At 43.6% G+C, this 20,273-nt stretch overlaps 1 protein-coding gene across 1 annotated transcript in view; it reads right to left on the bottom strand.

Moving 5' to 3' along the window:
- Nucleotides 1–1,249: 1,249 nt before the first annotated feature.
- The window catches only part of LOC121600164 (PE-PGRS family protein PE_PGRS16), a 104,865-nt gene continuing 85,841 nt past the window's right edge, over nt 1,250–20,273 (bottom strand). Inside the window, exon 3 of the mRNA XM_041928506.1 lies at nt 1,250–1,695. Within this exon, the coding sequence (XP_041784440.1) occupies nt 1,630–1,695 (66 nt within the window). The 3' untranslated portion in view covers nt 1,250–1,629. The remainder of the gene's footprint in view (nt 1,696–20,273) is intronic.

Raw genomic sequence — 20,273 nt, 5'->3', positions numbered from 1 at the left:
CGGTGACACGGTGCCAACGCTAGGCTACGCGTTGCCCGTCCGGCCCCCTTGTCCAGCTTAACAACGGCGGCTAAATCTGATTAGTGTGTTTAGCCGTGTCCTCGAGCGATCCGCGTGTACCCGGTGTGTGTGTGTACAGGCTGGAAAGGTCCAGGTCCAGAAATGGCGTGTAATGTTCGCCCAAGCCGATCCGGAGCGTAACGGGGCAACGAGGCTTGCTTTGCAAAAGGATGATAAACCAACTCAGATCGTATCAGCCCAGGGCAGTGAAGGTGAATCCTTGCCGTGGGCGATACTTGGCGGAATTGTTTGAAGGCGGTGGGTGCGCTTAATTTAAATTAAATAGAAAGAAAGTGCGCCAACGCGAATTCGTGTATACCGGGGAGAAAATGGTCGTATATTATTGGTGTTGATGATGGGCATTAGGTGAGAATGCTTTATCTCGGCAGTAACAATTAGTGGGCAGTAAACCGTGATTTGTGACTGTGCACCTGATAGGCCGAACGATTCGCAATGATGCTGAATTTCAAAATAGCTTAATCAATGCAACAGGGTATGTTTGCTTTCTTTGAAATAGGATTGGGCTTTTTTGGGACCGTTCTTCTCAATGAAAAAAGGATCTTTAAAAATAATAGTTAAATCTAATGAAACTCAACAATTTAACGCATAAACGAAATAAAACAGGTACTTTCATAGTTCTTCATTACCTTTAACTCGTAACGGAAATTGTGAATTAAACTCTTTATTTTACAATACCAATGCAATTGTAATGCTTGGCTGTCCGGAATGAAACGAGTTGCTAACGATAGCCACTGCCAAATAAAAACCAATCACCCCGAGGGAAAATAGAGCGATAAGGACTGCGTATTGGACAGGAAATACAATTTATTCTCATCTTGCCAACGATCGCATAAAATCATGGGATAATCCCCATTTTCCCAGCTAACCATTTTTACCTACTTGATTACACCATGGCAACCGCAATCTGTTTTGTGCCCCGCCTGCCTGCCTGCTGCCCGTGTTGTGAAACAACAGGTCAAACAAAACAATCTCTCCAGCTCGTCTGCGAGCCAGCCAGCCCCCTCTCCATTGGTTGGCCGTGCAAAGAGCAAAGGTGAAAGGATAAAGCTTCCGGACCCAATCAAAATTGGGTTTATTTCACTCGTGTGTGTGTATGTGTGTCCGTCTCGATATGGTAACGAATCCATATAGAGGGAAGCGAGTGAAAAAAGGATTCAATTTTTTTTGTTAAGCACTTCTAGCACACCGAGACGGACAAAAAATGAAACACACTTCTCACCGCCGGAGTTTGTTGAACTTTCTTTTGAGAAAAAAATCCCTCACGAATACCCAACGTTGATGAAGGGTATTTGATGAAAAATTGTCCTTTGCTGTCAAACGAAAGTCAGCCGGCGATAACAATCAAAACCCGCTGCCTTTTTCTTCTACTTCGTGTTGCATTAAAGCACACGGTTTCTTGCTTCACTTTTCTGATTGGATGTGAGTTGGGTGGAAAGGATGTTAAAAAATGAGCTTCCACAAGGATTTGCGTTGAGTGGAAATTTGGTGCGAAACATTGAAGAAGCTGCGACACGCTCACCTGGTGCCCTCGGAGTGTGGTTAGCAGTGTTATAAATTGCACCGCAAAAGCGTAGTTAACAAACACTGACTTTTGGACCTGCGCTGGTACACAACCTGAAACGAAATGAAAGAAGGTAATAGGTATAAGTAAATGGGCAAACAATCGAATCGGGGTTTATATGTGCAGACAAAGCACCACGATAATATTTAAGCACACTTGCGCAAAGTGCAACTACAGAATGAGAAGGTACAAGTGAGCGTTGCTATCGATACGCGCGCCGCCCGTCGCCTACTTGAAGGCGTAATCGAATCGAAGACGCACACGTGCCGGAAACAAATGTTACTTAGAGGCTAAATAAAATATTGACTGTGTTCGAGCTGGCAGTTGCGACGTGTTCGCTGCCTGTGGCACGTACTGCACAGCGTCCCACGGAAGCGGACGATCCTCGCTACTCGAGCAGAGTGGAAGAGTTAAGAGGGATAAAGCTCTTACATCCGTGGGTGCGTTTCAATTGAACGTGAAACGATTGGTAATTGTGGTGCAGTGTGTTCCAGCTAACTACTGTGTGTGTGTGTGTGTCTTTGTGCGAAGAACGGAGGCGTTGGTGCGAACTATTCGGCTCGAGCTGGAAGCTCGTCCCGCCGTCGGTACGGTACCGGTTTCATCATAATCGTTTTCATTAAACGATTTCGAGCATTCGGTACGAGCGGCTGACGAACAGAAAAGGGCATAACTATTACAGCATACCAGCTCGTGCTGTGACATTCCCATGCCATGGGTACGGTCGAACAGAGGGGGGGGGGGGGGGGGGATAGCTTCGTCTATTAATGTCACCGAGCATGATGGCACAGCACGTGCGTGTTCCGAGTCGGGTGCTTGGTCTATCTTGCCGCGTGGTATGCCCGGAGCCGGATCAATCTGGTATGTATGTTTCGGGGGATTGGAGGGGGTTAAGAAAGCTGACTGATTCCAGGATACACACACACACACACACACACACAGACAGACACACACATGCACACTTACATTTCACAGTTACCCCCTTTCCTCAGCTCGTAGCCTATTGTGATTGCTGCGATTGCCAGCAAGGATTGGCCAAGCGATGCTTGGTGTGCGTTCATGGAACATCAAGCTATTCACTGTCACGTGTGTGACGATTGGACAGCGTAAGCAGCTGCTCTCGGATACGAGTCTTTGCATGTAGCCTTCATCATAATTCATGCACACTGGGAGAGTGTACAATTTAAATGTGGCTAAAAATGTTTTCCAAGTTCTTATAAATACGCAAGCTGCGAATGTATTTTTAGGTAATTGCAGCCAGTCGCCTTTTTCGAGTAGTGGTACAAAGTGTAATAAAGCACCTTACACATGTAACAAAACACACGATACAGCGGCAGGGCATTATAAAATTACCTTTAATCCTGTAATCATCCCTTGGGCTGACGTTATACCAGACTGGGATCAAGAACGACAAATTATCAATGCGTGACCACTACGATGATATAATAAGCAGAGCCAATAGGCCTTTTTTTATTGGCACGTAAAATAATGAGTGAATTCAATGATCTTATGTGTACCTCATTGGTATTTGTCAGTCACGTTCATTCTATATTGAAGTTCTCTTCTGTAGTGTGATGTCCTTATGCAGATCGCTTGATAAAACGAATTGAAAAGGTTCAAAAACGTATGACTAGACATGCTATACGACTTCTATGTAGGCCAAACAGTTCTGAGATTCCCTGTAAATTGAGGTGCTTGCTACTAGGTTTAGCTTAGAAATTAAAGCTAAAAGCTTGAAGCTTAGAAAATCGTCGGGAAAAGACAAAAGTGATTTGCCTGAGCGCCACAATAATAATTACGCATCAAATAAACCAATATCTGCTATGGCACGCACGTTTCAATTATAACTACTCTAATTTTGATTCTAACTTGCCACTATTAGTCCCAATGAGGGCCTTCGTTTTTAGATTGTATGAGTGTCTATTAGCATTAGTTTTAGCATATAAGATATTATTGTATTTTACATCTATCTCTTGTTGAGCCGAAAGAAAAAAATCTCGCATAAATTATATTGAAAGCTATGAACAGGACTGGGAAACACATTTTCTAACAACTTATATTCCATACTTGCAGGCGCTTAGCTAAGTCACTTAAGTGTAGTTGTTTGTTCCCACACAGTTTGTTCGCGAGATGTATGGTAATCAACTTTGGCGGATTTTTTTATCTACACAGTATTACTACGATGACAGTTTTTGGAGCAAGTTGCACTGATTTGACATGATCTATTTTGTTTCTTTACAATTAAAAATTTAAGTTAATTGTCAAAAGAAATCATATTCAATGGTTAAAAAAATTCTCCAAAATGAAAAATTCTTCTTTTTCTTCTACTTGACAGGCAGACATGCCGATCTTTGTATACGCTTTCGAGATTTAATTCAGTAAAACGGAACCATAGTCAGTCCTTGCTACCAGGTGACGGTCCATTCTAGGCTTGAACCCAATGCGGGCATGTTGTTGAGTTGTACGAGTTAAAATGAAACTGTATTACTCATGTATTGTCTCAAAATATTATAAAGAAATTCGTTCGCGGGAATGTTTGATTTTTTCCCACACATTAAGCACGTAGCATAAGACTTGTTCATTTGGTTCTGGTTGTTGAAAAGGTGTTTTGTTTCATAGACGATAAGAGCCTGTTACCATATAATTATTACAAGGGTTTGACTTAAAAGGTCATTACACTCTATGCTTAACAGTAATTTTAACCAAATGTTCATCTATTTTTACTCTACAGTGCAAAGCCAAAGGTCTGTGGAATTCTTTGAACTTCATCCTCTTCCCTCTACCCTTACACCCCGTTCCCTTCCATGCACCGAAGCTAGAAGGATTTCAAAATTTTCCACTTCAACATTTACATGGGTGAGATGAAATGATTGTCGACCATTGAACCGACAGGTAGCGGAGAGTTCCGCAGGACCGTCGTACATCGAAATCAAAGCACCGTATCAAGCGCGCTCAATCATAATGATGTTAGGCGCTAGCGCCCTCCATAAACCTACCTACACTATAGGCCAGCCACGTACCGTGCTATGCGCCATCGGTGGGGGCAATGCGAGCCTTATCCCGTGCTCCGCACCCTTGTGCTCCGCCCGCGACGCCTCTTTCCCGCGAGTTAATCAGGAAAGTTTTGCGCTGGCACTGAAAAGTGCCGCAGTGAAATTTGGCTGACGTCAATCAAGTGCTGTGTAATTGAGCCGCTGGTTCACGCCCCGCTCTCCGAAAGACACCGCTCGGATGGGGTACACCATCCGGCCACCTGGCCACGCCTGGCAATGAGCTGAGAGACTATGGTGGCGCTGGCGAAGGGGCACCGTGTTTTGCATTTACAAAAGGGCCCAGTGCGACGGCAGAACTGCCTGCCACGAAAGGTGCGTAAAATTCCACCATCCAGGAGTAGGACAGGGGAAGCTTTTCCCGGGTGCCGTAATATAGTGGGATCTTCCCCCAGCGCCGGCGTTAGGTTTCCTTGCTCCGCGGAATTTGCGCTTAATTTTTGCAAACGACACCGGTTCCGTTTTTTCTCCCCCTCGAACCTGCCCGATGTCTCGCAGCATTTGCAAGTTAAAACCGCGAATTAGTGTGACTGTGGTTTCTTAATTAAATACACCATGCACGATTCACGCGCAACCCTTCGTCGTTCGCTCCCCGCTCGCCGGCAGTCTCGCGGGACACATGTATCGGGCGCGGTACCCGAGCACAGTCGAAAGGGGGAGGAATCTGTAAGTTTGTTAAACCTGATGCTTTTCTGCTGTGCTGTAGCGAGAGGTCGACAACAACAACAACAACATTGAAACAAGGTGATTTGTCCCTGCCCCCCCCCCCCTCCCGTATTCCCACCGGTGCAATTAGAGGAGTACGCTGGGACGGGGTTTAAAACATAACCATTAGCGGCAGAACACCGCAGAACACCGGTGCGTATTTACCAGCTTGCGCGTACCAGTTGATTCATGCATTTATGCGGGGTGATTAATTATTTGGTCGTAATTTACATGCTGTAACCGCAGCCCGTGATAGGTCGTGACTGGAAATGTGATGATTCGCAGGCCGGTCGGGTTGTGATGGCTTTCTGGCCATCGTTTGGCATCTGGTCGGGAAACGTTGGGCGGGTAGCGGTTTTTGAACGCGAAATTAACCCAACGGACGGAGGCTTATTATTACAATCAAGCGGTGATTGTGATATCGTTACCGCGAGCTTTGAAGCGTGGCTAGCAGCGTGTGCAGCTGGTACAAGGTGGGTAGTGTACGATCATCGATGAGGCCGTGTTGGATGAGGCAGGGAAACGAACAAATCAGATGTGTTTCACATTAACTAATGCATTGTAATCTGTACGTGGGTAGGTTTGTGGTTTGTTGTGTGATGTGTATTGAATTACTTTTGGAATTGTGGAGCATACTTTTTATGTCTGTAAAACGTATACCATGATAAGTTAGATTGGTTTCATATATTAATCACATTGAGAACTGCATCTGTAAGGAATTTAGCAGCATATCTGGAGTTCCTCTAGACAGCTTTTTAGGGCCTCTCTTATTTAATCTATTTATCAATGCCATTGTTCGCATAGTACCTGACTGCCCGGTTCTACTATACACGGATGACTTCAAGATGTATTTTCCTGTGCGTAGCTCTAATGTATGTTTCCAATTCCAAGGATTTCTTTCTGATGTTAATAATTGTTTCTCGTTAAACTGATTTTGATACAACAAAACAATATGCCAACTTTTCCGTAAAGTTTCATAGTATCTAGTTTCTCTACCTGTGCTGAAAATCAGCATGGCATACAGCTGACAAAAATTGATAAGGGATTGTATGGATAAGAAATGAGACTAGCGAGCCAATGAGTACAACTTGTAAGGCTTACCAAATTGAAAGACAAGCCTTTCCATCTGCTACTGCCCTTCAAGATTCTTGTTAAGCTGGGCCGCCCCTTCTTGGAAGGGATTGATTAATCGCCTAGAGAATATGGCTCGTAAGCCCTATCAGACCAATATAACAACGTGTGTGTTGTATGGCATTTGAAGGAAGATTTGGATTGTATGCTAGTTAACATTTGAAGTTAGTGGAATCATTTTGGCAAGTTCTGACTTTTTTTTTAATTCCACTCTTATCACATTTGACCCTTTTTAATTGAACCTTTCGGTTTGGATCTTCAAGGCATTGGCGTCTACTGGCATGTAGGTATTGTGGCATTGAACATTGAGAACAAATTCCGCTTAATAATTAGTTACAAATTTCGGAGATCTTACTAGGGTGGTAGGTTGGCATGAATAACTCTTGAAAAGTGCATTTAAATTCTTATTTGGTAGGTTTAAATATTTCTGATTGAAGAATATTTCGAGTTGATTGATTCAATATAAGTGCCTTCCAATAGTGAATACATATTATAGTGAATAGTTGAAATAGCTGTGGACTGTATTCTAGAACAAATCATTATCCATCGATTTTTTCATTACAAAAAAAACGACAATAAAACCCACTCTCAATTCGATTCCGAGCTGTTGCCGAAATTGAGCGGCATTTTAGGCGTAGGTTGCAAACGAAACCACCTTTTCTGCAAGGAGCCTTGCGCCCACCTAAGCCTAGTATATTCATGACTTGTTGATCGAAAGCGGTCGCCCACGGTTAAGAATGGAGTTAGGAGGCTCTAGCCCAGGCAGAGGCAGAAGATTCGACCAGTTCTAGGAACCAAAGATATTCCATTATAAAGTAATGGGATAGGAAAGCACGAAGCAAAATGCCAACCCACAGCAAGTGACACCTTTACTTAGTGCATGCGTTTGAAACGTGATAGGATCATCGAGGCAAGATAAACCGGATAAACCCCCACGCGCTGGCTGCTGCTACATCATGCAAGCGGTGACAGACTCGTTTACTTTCGCTGCAGGAATCGATTAATTTGTGCTGGGTTAGATTTTTTCTCCCTCTCTCTCTTCTTTTGCCATTCACCGCAAATGAACGTATCGAACTCGTCCTTCTGGTCGATGTGATAGACGTCATCTTCAGTGTATTAATTCGACGTTGCCGTAGTCATTACAGTGCCATCATCCACAAACACACATAAAGCTGCGACAGGTGGAAAGGGGGAAGTAAACGTGGTAGTACTTGTCGGACATTAACCCGATGTAGTCAACACGACATTAAATAAGACCAAAAAAGGTACATGGTGGACTTGGCGTACCGTTGTGCTGTTCCATCAGGGGGGTCGTTTTCTTCAATTATGACATTTAATTGAAAGAAGAAAAAAAAAACACACGGACTGGCCACTCTACCCAGTCACTCAAAAGCAAATCGGCTACTCGGAGAGAGCGATTTGGTGACGACACTCACCGCGCTGGTACGCTGCTGGTGGCCGGTAATATAAAATTATAATTCCAAAATTAGTTCTCCCTAAGTGGACACGATTCGGGACAGGGGCCGGGCCACCTAAAATGGACCGAAATGGCAGCAGCAGCTAATGATGGTAAACCATTAAGGTCATACAGCACGGGCAAAGTTCTTTTCAGGCCAATGTCGATGGCGGGGTAGTTTTGTGTGTGTGTGTGTTTTTTTTGTTGTTGTTGAAGCGCGATTGAACAAACATTCATTACGCGACGAACGCTGCGGTGACGTGCGTCCGTTCGGGCAAACGGTCGAAGGACCCGCGTCCCTCGTACACGTAAGGATTTAATTAAATTCCTACATTTTACAAACCGGTTATAGCTGGTTTGGTACCGGTGTTCGGAAGGCGGAAGGTGGAATGATTAACTATTTTTGGCACTGGCAGCGGAACTCGATCGGCGTCCTATCGCCAGGCTCGTGGGCTCGTGCGGCCTGTGTGTGGCTATTTGTGGGCACACTTGTGGACGGACCGTATTTTGGGGCCGGTGAACGAGATATTAATTTCGCGCAACCACAATCCCATGTCGAAAGGAGCGTGTCGGTGTGTGTGTGTGTGTGCTTTGTGTGATCCTTTCCTCATTACTAAATGTGCGCCAGACAGGCACAGGGGCCCCAGCCGGTAAAGGAACGATGTGAACGACATGTTCACAACGTTTTAATGACGCTCGTTAAGGGCCTGGGCGCGCGCGCGCGTTTTTCGTAGGTTTAGGTGGAGATTGGGGCGGGTTTTGTTGTTGTCGTTTTTCTTCCACCGAACGAGCCACCCGAACGAGTCTTATCAATGACGGGCACGGTTCCACGTGTGCCGATTTGGTGTCGATTTATTGATGTTGACCATAAAAATCGAGCGCTTGCTTAATGATTTTCCCATTTTTGGACGCAGGGCACGCACACAAAACGACACCGCTTAAGTGTCCGGTTGACGGTGGTGGAGTGGTTTTGTCGAGTGGACATTATCTGTGAAGGTGGGTGTGTGTGTGTGTGTTTGGAGTTTTTGTTTATCATTTACGATGCAGTCTTGTTGTTATTAATGTGTAATGAAGCCCAAAAAGAAATGATTCGTTGTGGAGTGCGGTTGCAGAATATAGCACATTTTTATGCACTTTTTGCATGTGGATGGAGGCAATGGCAAATGTTTGCGCGATGCACTTAACCTACTAACCAGCGAGAATGGTGGGAAACCTTGTAAATACGGAAGATTAACAGAAAGTCATACAAGATGCATTAATACAGACGTTTCCTGGGGACGTTGAGAACACGTCCCTATTATTTTATCTGTACGAACGAATGGCTTTAATGCAGTCAAATAAATATGGAACAGATAAAAACGAATATGTGAATATTTTTTTTGTAAATTTAGGTAAGGAAAAATCATATTTGAAGTAGCTCAGAGTGTATCTATAACAGACAACACCAGTAATCTCAATGATAAAGCTGACACAAAGGCTTAAATCCGTATGCAGTATGCAGTAAGCTAATGAAATATGATTAAATAATAGCAATTAAAAGAAGCTAAAAAGGGTCCTACTTCGTGAAAAAGTAAAAAATAGTGTAAAAAATAGTTATATTTCCTAGCAGAAGTTTTTAGAGAGCTATTTAAACTACTCGTTCAATTGTCCAAACAGATAATAGGAATTTCTAATTAAAATGCGATAGAACGTGTTTTAATTAATTGGACGCTTACATTTTATGTACAATAGAAACGATTCCCACAATAATATGACAATGTAATCTCAACCTTTATTGGTGTAATTAATTTATGACAAAATGGAAACTTTCACTACAAATGCGCTTATTAATTAATTTTACTGGGTAAACTATGGGTGTCTAGAAGTAGTAACACAATAACTGGAACACCCACCGACCACCCAAACTGGCAGTTCAACAGCACCTGTCCGGAAATGCACATCATTATCTGCACCCAACAAAGGCGCGCCGGACAAATGGCTGACACCTGAAACATAACTGCGAAAAGGGTATCAGTGATTCAGTGCGCTTCACTCACTTTCCCGTTGCAATGCGCGTTTGTACCGCGTGGGCAGATGCGGATGAAATTTTAACAATCCATTCCGCTGGGGGAGGGGGCTAATTAAAATTCATTGACATTCAGTGGCCAATTTGTCGAATTCCGCCCGCATTCGTGCGAAAAATAGATAGTGAAAAGCGCTCACACGAACACGCAAACGTAACAGGCAGATTATTTGTATGATACAATTTTATGCATCGCCGCATCAAATGCTTTGCACGGAAAAGTAAGCGAGCTTTTCATGGTTTTTGTTTTGTTTGTGAGAAAATTTGTGCAATACGATGTGTGTGTATGTGTGTGTTATACCATATGTTTTATGATTCCGAGAAACGATAGAAGCGTTTTTGTCTTGGTATGGGCGGAATCGTTGGGCGCGTGAGAAGAAAGCGCTCCGCACACGGCACTCTTCACGGGCTGATCGGAAATCGAGTGTTCGATTGATGCTGCTGTTTTTCCAGCTCGATGACTTTCGATGAATACGTATGAATGGGGGAGGGGGGGTGGGCAAAAGGGTGTAGAAGATGAGAATGGAGAAAAGGGGTTTGAGCAGATGAGCAGGGTCCACGAATAAAATCGAAACCCTTTCGGCAAAGCATACGATTGCGAGAATTTAAAACGCTTTACGGAACGCAGCACGGTCGCACGGCTGCAACAAAACAGACTGAAAAAGGTGCGCCGAGCCACGTGCTCGTGGGCCCGTGGTGGGTGAGGGCTGGGGCAGAACCATAGCATCAACTGATTTTTGTTTGATTTAGCAATTTTCCCCGTATTCTCCAGTTGAGTTGTGCGCTTGGGGGATGCTTTTTTGGGATTTTGTTTCACCATTGGTATTTTCGTGCCATGCGCGGGGGTTTCCCAGCTTCGCCCAGTAGGCCCTCCAAAGCAAAACGAGCAATGTAACAACCCCTAAGGTGGGCGTCTTTTTTTTTTTGGTCAATGTTGGCGCTGAAACATCTCCAAGACGCTGGGAGGCATCGATGGGCAAAAAAGCAGTTGCCGCAGGGGCGCATGACAATTTGATTGAGTCAAAGCAGCAGATGGACTTGCGTAGGCCATTGCGGAGATGGGGGGGGGGGGGTCACCGATCTATACCAACTGTCCGGTGTTCGGTGTTAAGAAATTAGAAATCCGTCCGTAGCAAATGTGTACAGTGTGGCCCAAAGCCCGAAAACCCGACTGCCCGTTTGGTACAGCTTTCCTTTGCACACTGTACCGCACACAGGTAGGAGCAAGTGTTAGGTCCTTCTACCCCGGTCCCCGGTGGAACAAGGGGCTCTGTTTGTTTAGGAAATGTGTCCCCTTGGTCGCTTGTTTGTCTCAGCTCATTGAATCTGCTCAAATAAATAAATCATTAGGTGCTGCTGATTGATGTTGCTGAATAAATAGCGAAGAGGATGTGCACGGTGGACTGGAGACAGCCAGCTAAAATCAGGTAGCTTGGGTGTTGTTTTTTCGGAGGAGACACAACAAAACTTGTTTGATGCAATGAAACATCCAGCAGCTAGTGCGCTGGCACTGTGCAGTGGTTGATGCTAGATGAACAGGTGAAAGTATTAATTAATTAGTAGAGTTAATGTTTTAATTATTTTGAAGGCTCGCTTGAAAGCTCTTGATTAATGGAAGGTCATTAATGGAAGGAGTTTATTCTATTTACAGGCTAATGTGATTGTTTGAGCCAAAGGGCAGCTCCAAGTCGTGTATGTTTCTATTTCAATTGGCAACTTATTGGCTGCAGGTAATTGATTTCTTTACTGTGTATGTTTTGTAAACCGAGCATTAAGCCATCCTTTGGATGTTTATTAATGAGTGTTTTAACTTTTTACTACGCTACGATACGATGCGTTTGCATTAAGCGATCCACACGCTTAAGCTGTTATTGGTTCAAACTCTAAGCCATGCGTTGAACCTTTGAAACCGCTGGCTAGAAAAATATTTCAAGTAATTCAAAAGCTCGTTCAAGGGTACGTTTAGGTTCAACTGATTGCTGAAAGCGCTGTAAACAGAGGTCATTTGTGTAATAGGACCATTCCTAAAAAACGTTCTATTCTAAGTATCCTACGAAGTGCATTGAAGTTAATTTTTGAAATTAGAGAGTAGTAAGAAGGAAGTCAGTGATCAGTTTTGCAAAAAAAAAAACAAAAAAAAAGGCGCTACGCCGTCATTTGTCTATGATCCAGCGTTGCCAGTCCAAACAATTTATTTATTGAAGATAATGGCGTGGCGCGCGCTGGGGCCTTTGCAATATTTAAAATAAAATAAAACTTAAGATAACCTTACTTGCTATATATTTGAATACAGACATGAACATGTAAACGTGGCCACGGTAGTATTGAAGTCCAAAAAGCAGCAGAACTTATTGAAAGCTTTACACATTGACATAATTGGATCATGAGCTCCGCTGTAAGTACGGGCCCGGTCTATTTTGATCAGAAAATTCCGAGGACGTAGTGCGTGGTCAGGGGCGTACAAATTGATCTTAAGAAGAAGCTCGGAGTATCAATCAATTGACTTTGCTACAAAAACTGCTTGTGCTACCTCGCTACGTCTTTCTAAGGACTGCAAACCTAGAAGAAACCGTCTTGTTTTGATATGTTAGAGGCTGGTCCATGTTCCACCGTAAGGTTCTTATAGCTATTTTTGTGAATTTTTTTCTGAATGCGCTCAATTTGTTGTAGACCAGTTGTTAGTGTGCGGAGACCATGTTACAACATTGAATTCAAGTATGGACCGGACTAAGGCGACGAACAGTTGTTTTAAACAGAAAGGGTCATTAAAATCAGATGTCAGACGATGAATGAAACCAAGCTGCCGATATGCTTTGTCGATGACGTACGAATACTGTTGACGGAAGGAGAGTGATGAGTCAAGAATAGTACCGAGGTCCTTAGTTTCTAAACATCTTGTTCGGTGGGAAAGACAATGAAAACGGTTAGACCAAGGCAGGCCAAAGTCCATAATGTTACTAACTTTTATTTGTACAGCCATTAATCCTATTTACTCTGTTCTGTTGAAAACAACTGAACAATTAATTTGGAGCTGCTTCGATTTGACCTCCCATTTCTGGTCAAGCATTTTTCGGTGGGGCTTAAGTTCTCGAAGGAATTGGCTCCTTCGAAAAAAGAATCATCACAAAAGCCAACCATAATCTCCAACGTGTTATGTTCTTTCAAATTACAACCGCATGTTTAACAAAAGTTAACACCAAAAAGCTCCATTTCTCCTCCCCGGTTACTCATATGCTAAGTAATGTGTTCTAGAATGTATCGTTCCTGCGAAAAGTTTCGACGAAAGACTTTCGCCAAAATGGGAGAAAGCGAGTGAGAGAACGAAAGAGAACAAACTGCTAAAACCATCCCCTAATCTACACACGTACGCTCCATAAACGTCCGCTGCAATTACAACTTTTGAAACTCATAAAACGCGAAACCACCACCGTTTTCTCCCAGGAAACATCCTCCATCTTCGGTGCGGTTCGCTGACGCAATTTACCGCAACAACATCGAAACCAGCGGACGCGGTATCACGCGCAGCTTATCACGCAACCGTTGAACGCCAAAAGAAGCAAGAGAGTAGGAGAGAGAGAGAGAGAGAGAAAGAGAGAGAGAGAGGCAGAGAGAGAGAGAAAGAGAGAGAGAGAGAGAGAGAATGCTCCGACGCTCATGAACCGACCGGTTTTGCGTGCGGCTGGTGTTTCCGTTTTATTTCAGTTTGATCGGTTCGGGTCAATAAAACCGCGCTCCGCGCACCATTTTTACCACCGCGTTTTGTTGACTTTGTTGAGCCGAGAGGGTGGTGGCAGGAAGACTAATGTGGGAGGGTGAGGGACCATTAATTTGGAAAACAATCACCTTTCCTTTCCGTCCGGTTTAACGATGCTTATCACTCTCATTGCACGACAGATAATGTATGATACGTTGCTGCCATGTAGACCATTTGGGTTTGTTTTGTGGGGGGTCCGTGTGGGTTTGTTTGTCAGGGGAACGCAAATTGTCAACTGTTTGACTGCGAACGCACACAGCAGCCCCTTCCTCCAAAAGTGAATAAACAATCAACCAAAAAAAAAAAAATACAAAAACCCTCCAATATTCATCACACCCCCAAAAGGTCACGACACCTCTCCCCCCTCGCTACGGAGGTGTTCGTGTTGGTGCGGTTTCCATTGCACCTGTTGCTGCCACGTAAGAAGGGATGAAAAATCGTTATTGCTTTGCCTTTGAAATGTTAATATCCGCTCAGACAGGTCGGTGGGAGAAAACAAACCCATTGCCCCGCTGCAAATCGAAGCGCAATTGTAAGCTTCAGCGGGGACACCCTCCCTGCGCCTATTAACGCTGGAAAAGGCGCATGGAACGCGGTGTGGTTCGTGCTTGAAAGTCGTAAAAAAGGGCAAAAACAAACACAAACTTTGCCTGCCGACCCGCTCCAAACGATCCGGCTGACTGTGACTTGCGCTGGCAGAGTAGCTTTTGAATGTCTTACATTGCGTTGCTGCTGGTGCTGCTGCGACGACCTCCAACACACCATGCAACGGGCTACAAATCACGCTGCGCCTTAGGGCCGACGTTTGCCTGATAATTTATTGAAGCGCAGAGCACACTCGATCGGAAATCACTTATAATTATAAGCGAATCAATCTCGTCTCCACGATCGCTCAAGTGGCGCTTTTTTTCGCGCTCCTCTCACTCCTGCATTCTCCGTGCTCGTCCCTGGTCCCGTTGGCGATGAGTGATTTGACGTTTAGCCAACAGGGGGCCGCTCATTCCCCCGTTTCCGGTTCGGTTCCGTAGCAAATGGCTGACGAGCTGGACACACGGTGCGATAAATCATTTCACGCTTCATCCATTTATCCATCCGTCTGCCACCGTCCAATGGGTCTGGGTTCTCTGGGGTGTGGAGTAAGGGGTCGTTTCCTTCAGCAACACATAATAGAACAAAATAGAACCCTTCATACAACATCTACGGGTTGTTTTTTGCTGCTGTTGTTGTTGTTGCACACATCGAATCGGATCGAATCGGGTGTGATTGTAATAAATGCGAATGAGAAATGGTATTTTCAACGTCGTCACCGGTTCGATTGTGTGGCAGGTGGCTAAATATAGCCAGGCCACAGACAGCGCAAATGTGAGAGGGCAGAGATCGAGGAAACCGGCCTGTCAAACCCAAAACGCCAACGCTGAACCGACCGAACCGAAACTCGTCGTCAAAAATGGAGCTGTGTGTGTGTGTTTGGACGAACATTTTTGGACACTTTCAGTTTTGTTTCGTTTTGTTCGCGTATTGGAAACATTTCATACCGCGCGTGGTAAGCTTTTAAGCAACTCCCCACGGATCTTCATCGCCTTTGTGAGTGTTTTGATGCATTATCGGAAAGACTTTACGATACTTCATTTTTCTTTCGTTTTATTCATCTCTCTCTCTCTCTCTCTCTCTCTCTCTCTTTGTCTCTCATTCTCCACGAACTCAGAACTTTCGAAGGTCATTGCTCAAGTGCGAATAGAATTATCCACTCGCGCCCGTCCGTGCGCGTTTCCGTGTCTTTTCTTCGTGTTCCTCAGCAGCCCGGCGCACCCGGAAGGCACGGAGCAGCAATTGCTGCACAGCTCACAGAACTTGTGAACTTGCTAAAAAACAGCGAGCCGCTGCTCAAAGGGGGTGGGAAACAATCTCATGGGGCATGGTTCGAGGAAAAAAAAACGGCGATTCAATTACATCTGTCCATTTACTGTTTATCGCCAACCATCTGTCCGGCACGGGCCGGGATAAATTGTCCTTCCTAAAACAAAGCTGTGTGCTGATTTTTCCTTGTTTTATTTTTTTTTGCTGATGAGCTATAGAGTGTATTAACTTTTTTGTCACCTCATTTTTCTGCGTTGAGCTTAGACATGATAGGTTTAGAGTCTGATTCGGAGCTAAGCGAATTATGAGGATTCAGAGATAGGCGGATATAAAAGGTGGCTTTTTTTAGCATGAAATCCGTACAATGATTCAACAAATGAATTTGAATGAAAATGGACGGTCTTTGCCTGTGATTAAATTAAAAAAAAAATAGGAAATTCAATGATAAAATAACTGCACAGATAATCAATATAGTACGGTCATTCAATAAATTTGCCAAACGGCAGGTATTTTTATTACAAAAATTGACAAAAGCAAATGAATGAGATACGCTGATGTCAATTGTTCCTACAAACCTAACCATATAACAAAGCCTTATTAAATTTAGACCTCGACTGAAACCTAAATTTAAGTAGCACAGAGGCACAAGAGCGAAAAGTATGTGACTCGTAAGTGAGTGCAAAATTAATAGAAAAGACAAACAAACAGATTCTTCAAAAATTAAGCAACAAAATACAAGTGTAATTAGTAAGATGAGTAAAGTAATGATAGGATGAAAAGAGCTTAGAAAAGAAAGATAAAATAAGAACAGGTTTACAGGTTAAAATAAGCTAGCTATAAGAGCGAATCAGCCCGAATAAAAGAGTAAATAGTGAAAGTTAGTAATGAATAAAAACAGTAGATATGAAACAAAAGAAAGAAAAAAGAAAACATAAATGAGATTACAAAAAATAACAAAGAATGAATAACAAGAGGTATGTGGCGCCGTTGCTTGGAAAAAGTGCCAATTGCTGAACTTATTTACTTCTGAACTAGGAAGCAAATGTTATGCAGAGGAAGGGAATAATCAAATTTGTATCTATATTCTCATTTATAATAATTATCTTAAAAAAGTTTGAGTTAAATCAAGCCAAATTAAATATGTTAGCTTACAAATATTATTGAACTACGTACCAGACGAACAGACAGCATTGCTTATCATTAGCGTCTTCGAAGAAGAAATTCAAGTATTCCAAACAATCATTTTGAAGTGAGCGAAAACGCAAATCAAGCCCTCAGCACATTGCCAACACATGTCTATCAAACACTCGCAATCATAAAACAAATCAGTACAATGTGCAGTGTGGGAAGCCGGTTCAACATTTGTCTATGAACAATGAGTATCTATTGAGCATTGAAAATAGCAATAATCAAAGATTTTGAAGCTACATCTAAACTAAACAGGCATGAAACTACAGCTTGCATATAACAATGCCAACACACATTTCGTTTTATTCACCATTGAACTGTTTAAAATGGCTATCAATACCATTGCAGTTTGATTGAAAAGGAAACACATGATCTGGCCGGGCAAGGCCTGTCTGACCAGGGCCACGTATCGTTGTTTGGCTCACATACTGCCTCCTGCCCTCTGCCTTGACAGCTCTTTATCGTAGTATGATAGGTGATTGGGTTTCAGTTTTAAAAACCTGCAGCCAAAATGCTAGACGATTCGATTGTTTGTTCCACCAGTTGGAACTCATCTAAACGAATGCCAGTCCAAAGGATAACGCTGATAGCCCTGCAACACAGCGCTGCCTGTCAGCGGTGTGTGTGTGCTAAATGTGTTAACGTGGCACTGTTCGCACTGAGGTCGTGAAGGTATCCCAATCATCCGCACTCTTGCACCAGCATACACACATTTCCGGCTGATAAAAAGCAATGCGCCCTCTACAGCCCTCAACAGCTGCCAATCAAAACGGGGCGCTGTTTTTGTTGCTCGTGCCTGTCTTTGTCTTGAATTCGGAGCAGAATGAATTCGGAGCAGAATGAATTCGGAGGAAGAAAAAAAACAGAACACCAAACGACCGCAAACAGCTACACTTCAGATTGATTTGCAATCCATTCTGATAACGCGGCCGACTATTTTGAGTGTTTGTGTGTGTGGGTTGGTGGGTGGGCTGTTCGTTTGTTTGTTTTGTTTACTTGCTTTTAGTGAATGGACGCGTGCATGTCCCGGCCGTCTTTGATGGCATCTTTGACGTGTGCGTACGATGCTCCTCGATCGCTCGTTGGTTCGGTGGCATTAACCTTCTCTGGATGAGTATGAACGCGAGCATATCGCTGCACTGCGAACTTTTCACATAAATTTTAAATTACACATTCATATTTTTGCACTGTCCATCATCGTTTGCTGGGCTTTGTTCAGGCTCGAGCGCTATCGAGTGGTTTGTAATTGCAAGTGGTGGGAAGCAGTTTATTTTATGAAGTGGTTGTTCAGAGTTGGTTTTGTAAATTGTTTGATGTTAGGCAATTCTTTTCCAATGAACAATTCATTTTCCTTTTTTACATTTTATATTCAATTTGACATCTGTGATTCTACCGAAATGACACCCGTAGTTAGTAGCTACAGTAAACTCTTTATTATTTGAGAACCGTTGGGACTGTCTATTAAGGGGAGTTTTCAAATTATAGAGATTGAAAGTGAAAGAAAAGTTCATACAGGCTGGAAAGAGACAAAACATTTAGTATGTAGCCCTGACTGTTACTGTTAGGAAACTGTGAACACGATTACAGATTGAAGCATCATTTCATACACAATAACAACACCATACACAAACACACCAATACCTCATTCAAACACAGTCATACCACACGCAAAACATGCCAAACAAATGTAATCTGTTTCTATTTTAAAGTACGCTCAAACCTTCAAACAATTGTTCTGGACTCTCATCGTTTGTTGAATAAATAAATATAAAAATCAATAAGTAAATGAAGCAATCGATAAGCCATCGATAGCCCTTCATTCGGGGCCGAAGCAAGCCTTGTTCACTTCTGATAATAGAAAACCAAAACTGCAAACAGCTTTTGGAAGATTTAAATATTGTTAGGTTTGAATGAAGGCAAAGCGAAATATTCTATCGGCGTGCAAGATTTGTAAAGGGAGGGAACTTTCGCCATATATTTAAAATATTCATAAATCAAGGAAATTCACAAAAACCCATAAAAATGATGCTTAATGTAATCTTTTCATTCCTTTAAAATGCAGAATGATTGATTGTGTAGCTCATTTAAGGCAAATTAAAATTTGTAATTTTGCTACAATTATAAAAGTACAGTAAATTTTTCCAGCATATCAAGATTTTGAAGCTAAAAATAAACTAGATTGTTTATTTTTACCCTTTAGCAATGAAGTTTTTTTTCGTTTATCCGGCACTACAACCGCTTTGCGGTCTTGGCCTGCCTCAGGAGTGTCCGAAACCGCTCACGGTCTCGCGCCTTCGTCTGCCAGTCCGTTATCCCGGCCTTAATGGCGGACGCCTCCACGCCATCTTGCCACCTCAATTTGGGCCTACCACGCCTCCTCTGTCCTTGTGGACGGCCTAAAAAGACTTTACGGGCTGGGTCGTCCGTTTCCATGCGTATAACATGGCCAGCCCACCGGAGCCTGGCGAGCTTTATACGCTGTACGACAGTGAGGTCGCCGTACATCTCGTATAGCTCGTCATTATAGCGGCTCCTCCATTGTCCTTCCACACATACGGGGCCAAGTATCCTTCTGAGCATCTTCCTCTCGAACGCGGCTAAGAGGGTTTCGTCAGATTTGGACAGTGTCCATGTCTCAGAGGCGTATGTGAGTACTGGTACTATATAGGTACTATATAGTCCCAGCTTCGTCCGTCGCGACAGGTTCTTTGAGGTAAACTGCTTTTTCAGGCTGTAGAATGACCGGTTGGCAGCCAGCATCCTTGCGCGCAACTCAGCTTCCATGCTGTTGTCGTTGCTGACCTTTGACCCAAGATAGGTGAATTGTGGGACGACTTCAAAAGTGCGTTCACCTATCTGTACGTCACGCCTACGTAGATTCGGATTATTTATTGGTAGGTCCGCTGATGTTGCCACCATCAGTTTGGTCTTTGCCTCGTTTATCTGCAATCCGAGGCTCTCTGCCGCCTGCTCAATCCCTTGGTAGGCTTCTGCTACATAGGAGAGCCGCAGACCAATGATGTCTATATCATCAGCGTATGCCAGAATCTGGGTTGACTTATAGAAGATGGTTCCCGTAGTCTCCACCCTCGAGTCGCGGATGGCCCTCTCTAGCGCCAAGTTGAATAGGAGACAGGCAAGCCCGTCCCCCTGGCGCAGACCTTTGGTGGTAGCAAAAGGTCCTGAGAGTTTTCCATCCACCCTCACCTGGCATGTGACGTTGGTCATAGTCATTCTAACTAGCCTTATCAGTTTGGCCGGGATTCCAAATGAGCTCATAGCGTCGTACAGTTTTACCCTGGCTATGCTATCGTATGCGGCTTTGAAGTCTATGAAGAGATGGTATGTGTCGTTTTTGTATTCAGCCATCTTCTCCAAGATCTGCCGCATGGTGAAGATCTGATCAGTGGTTGATTTTCCGTTTCGGA

Source organism: Anopheles merus, chromosome 3L (genome assembly GCF_017562075.2).
Source record: "Anopheles merus strain MAF chromosome 3L, AmerM5.1, whole genome shotgun sequence".
In the NCBI taxonomy this organism is placed as follows: Eukaryota; Metazoa; Arthropoda; class Insecta; order Diptera; family Culicidae; genus Anopheles; species Anopheles merus.
The sequence above is the reverse complement of the archived record's forward strand: the minus strand, read 5'-3'. Positions and strand labels throughout refer to the sequence as shown.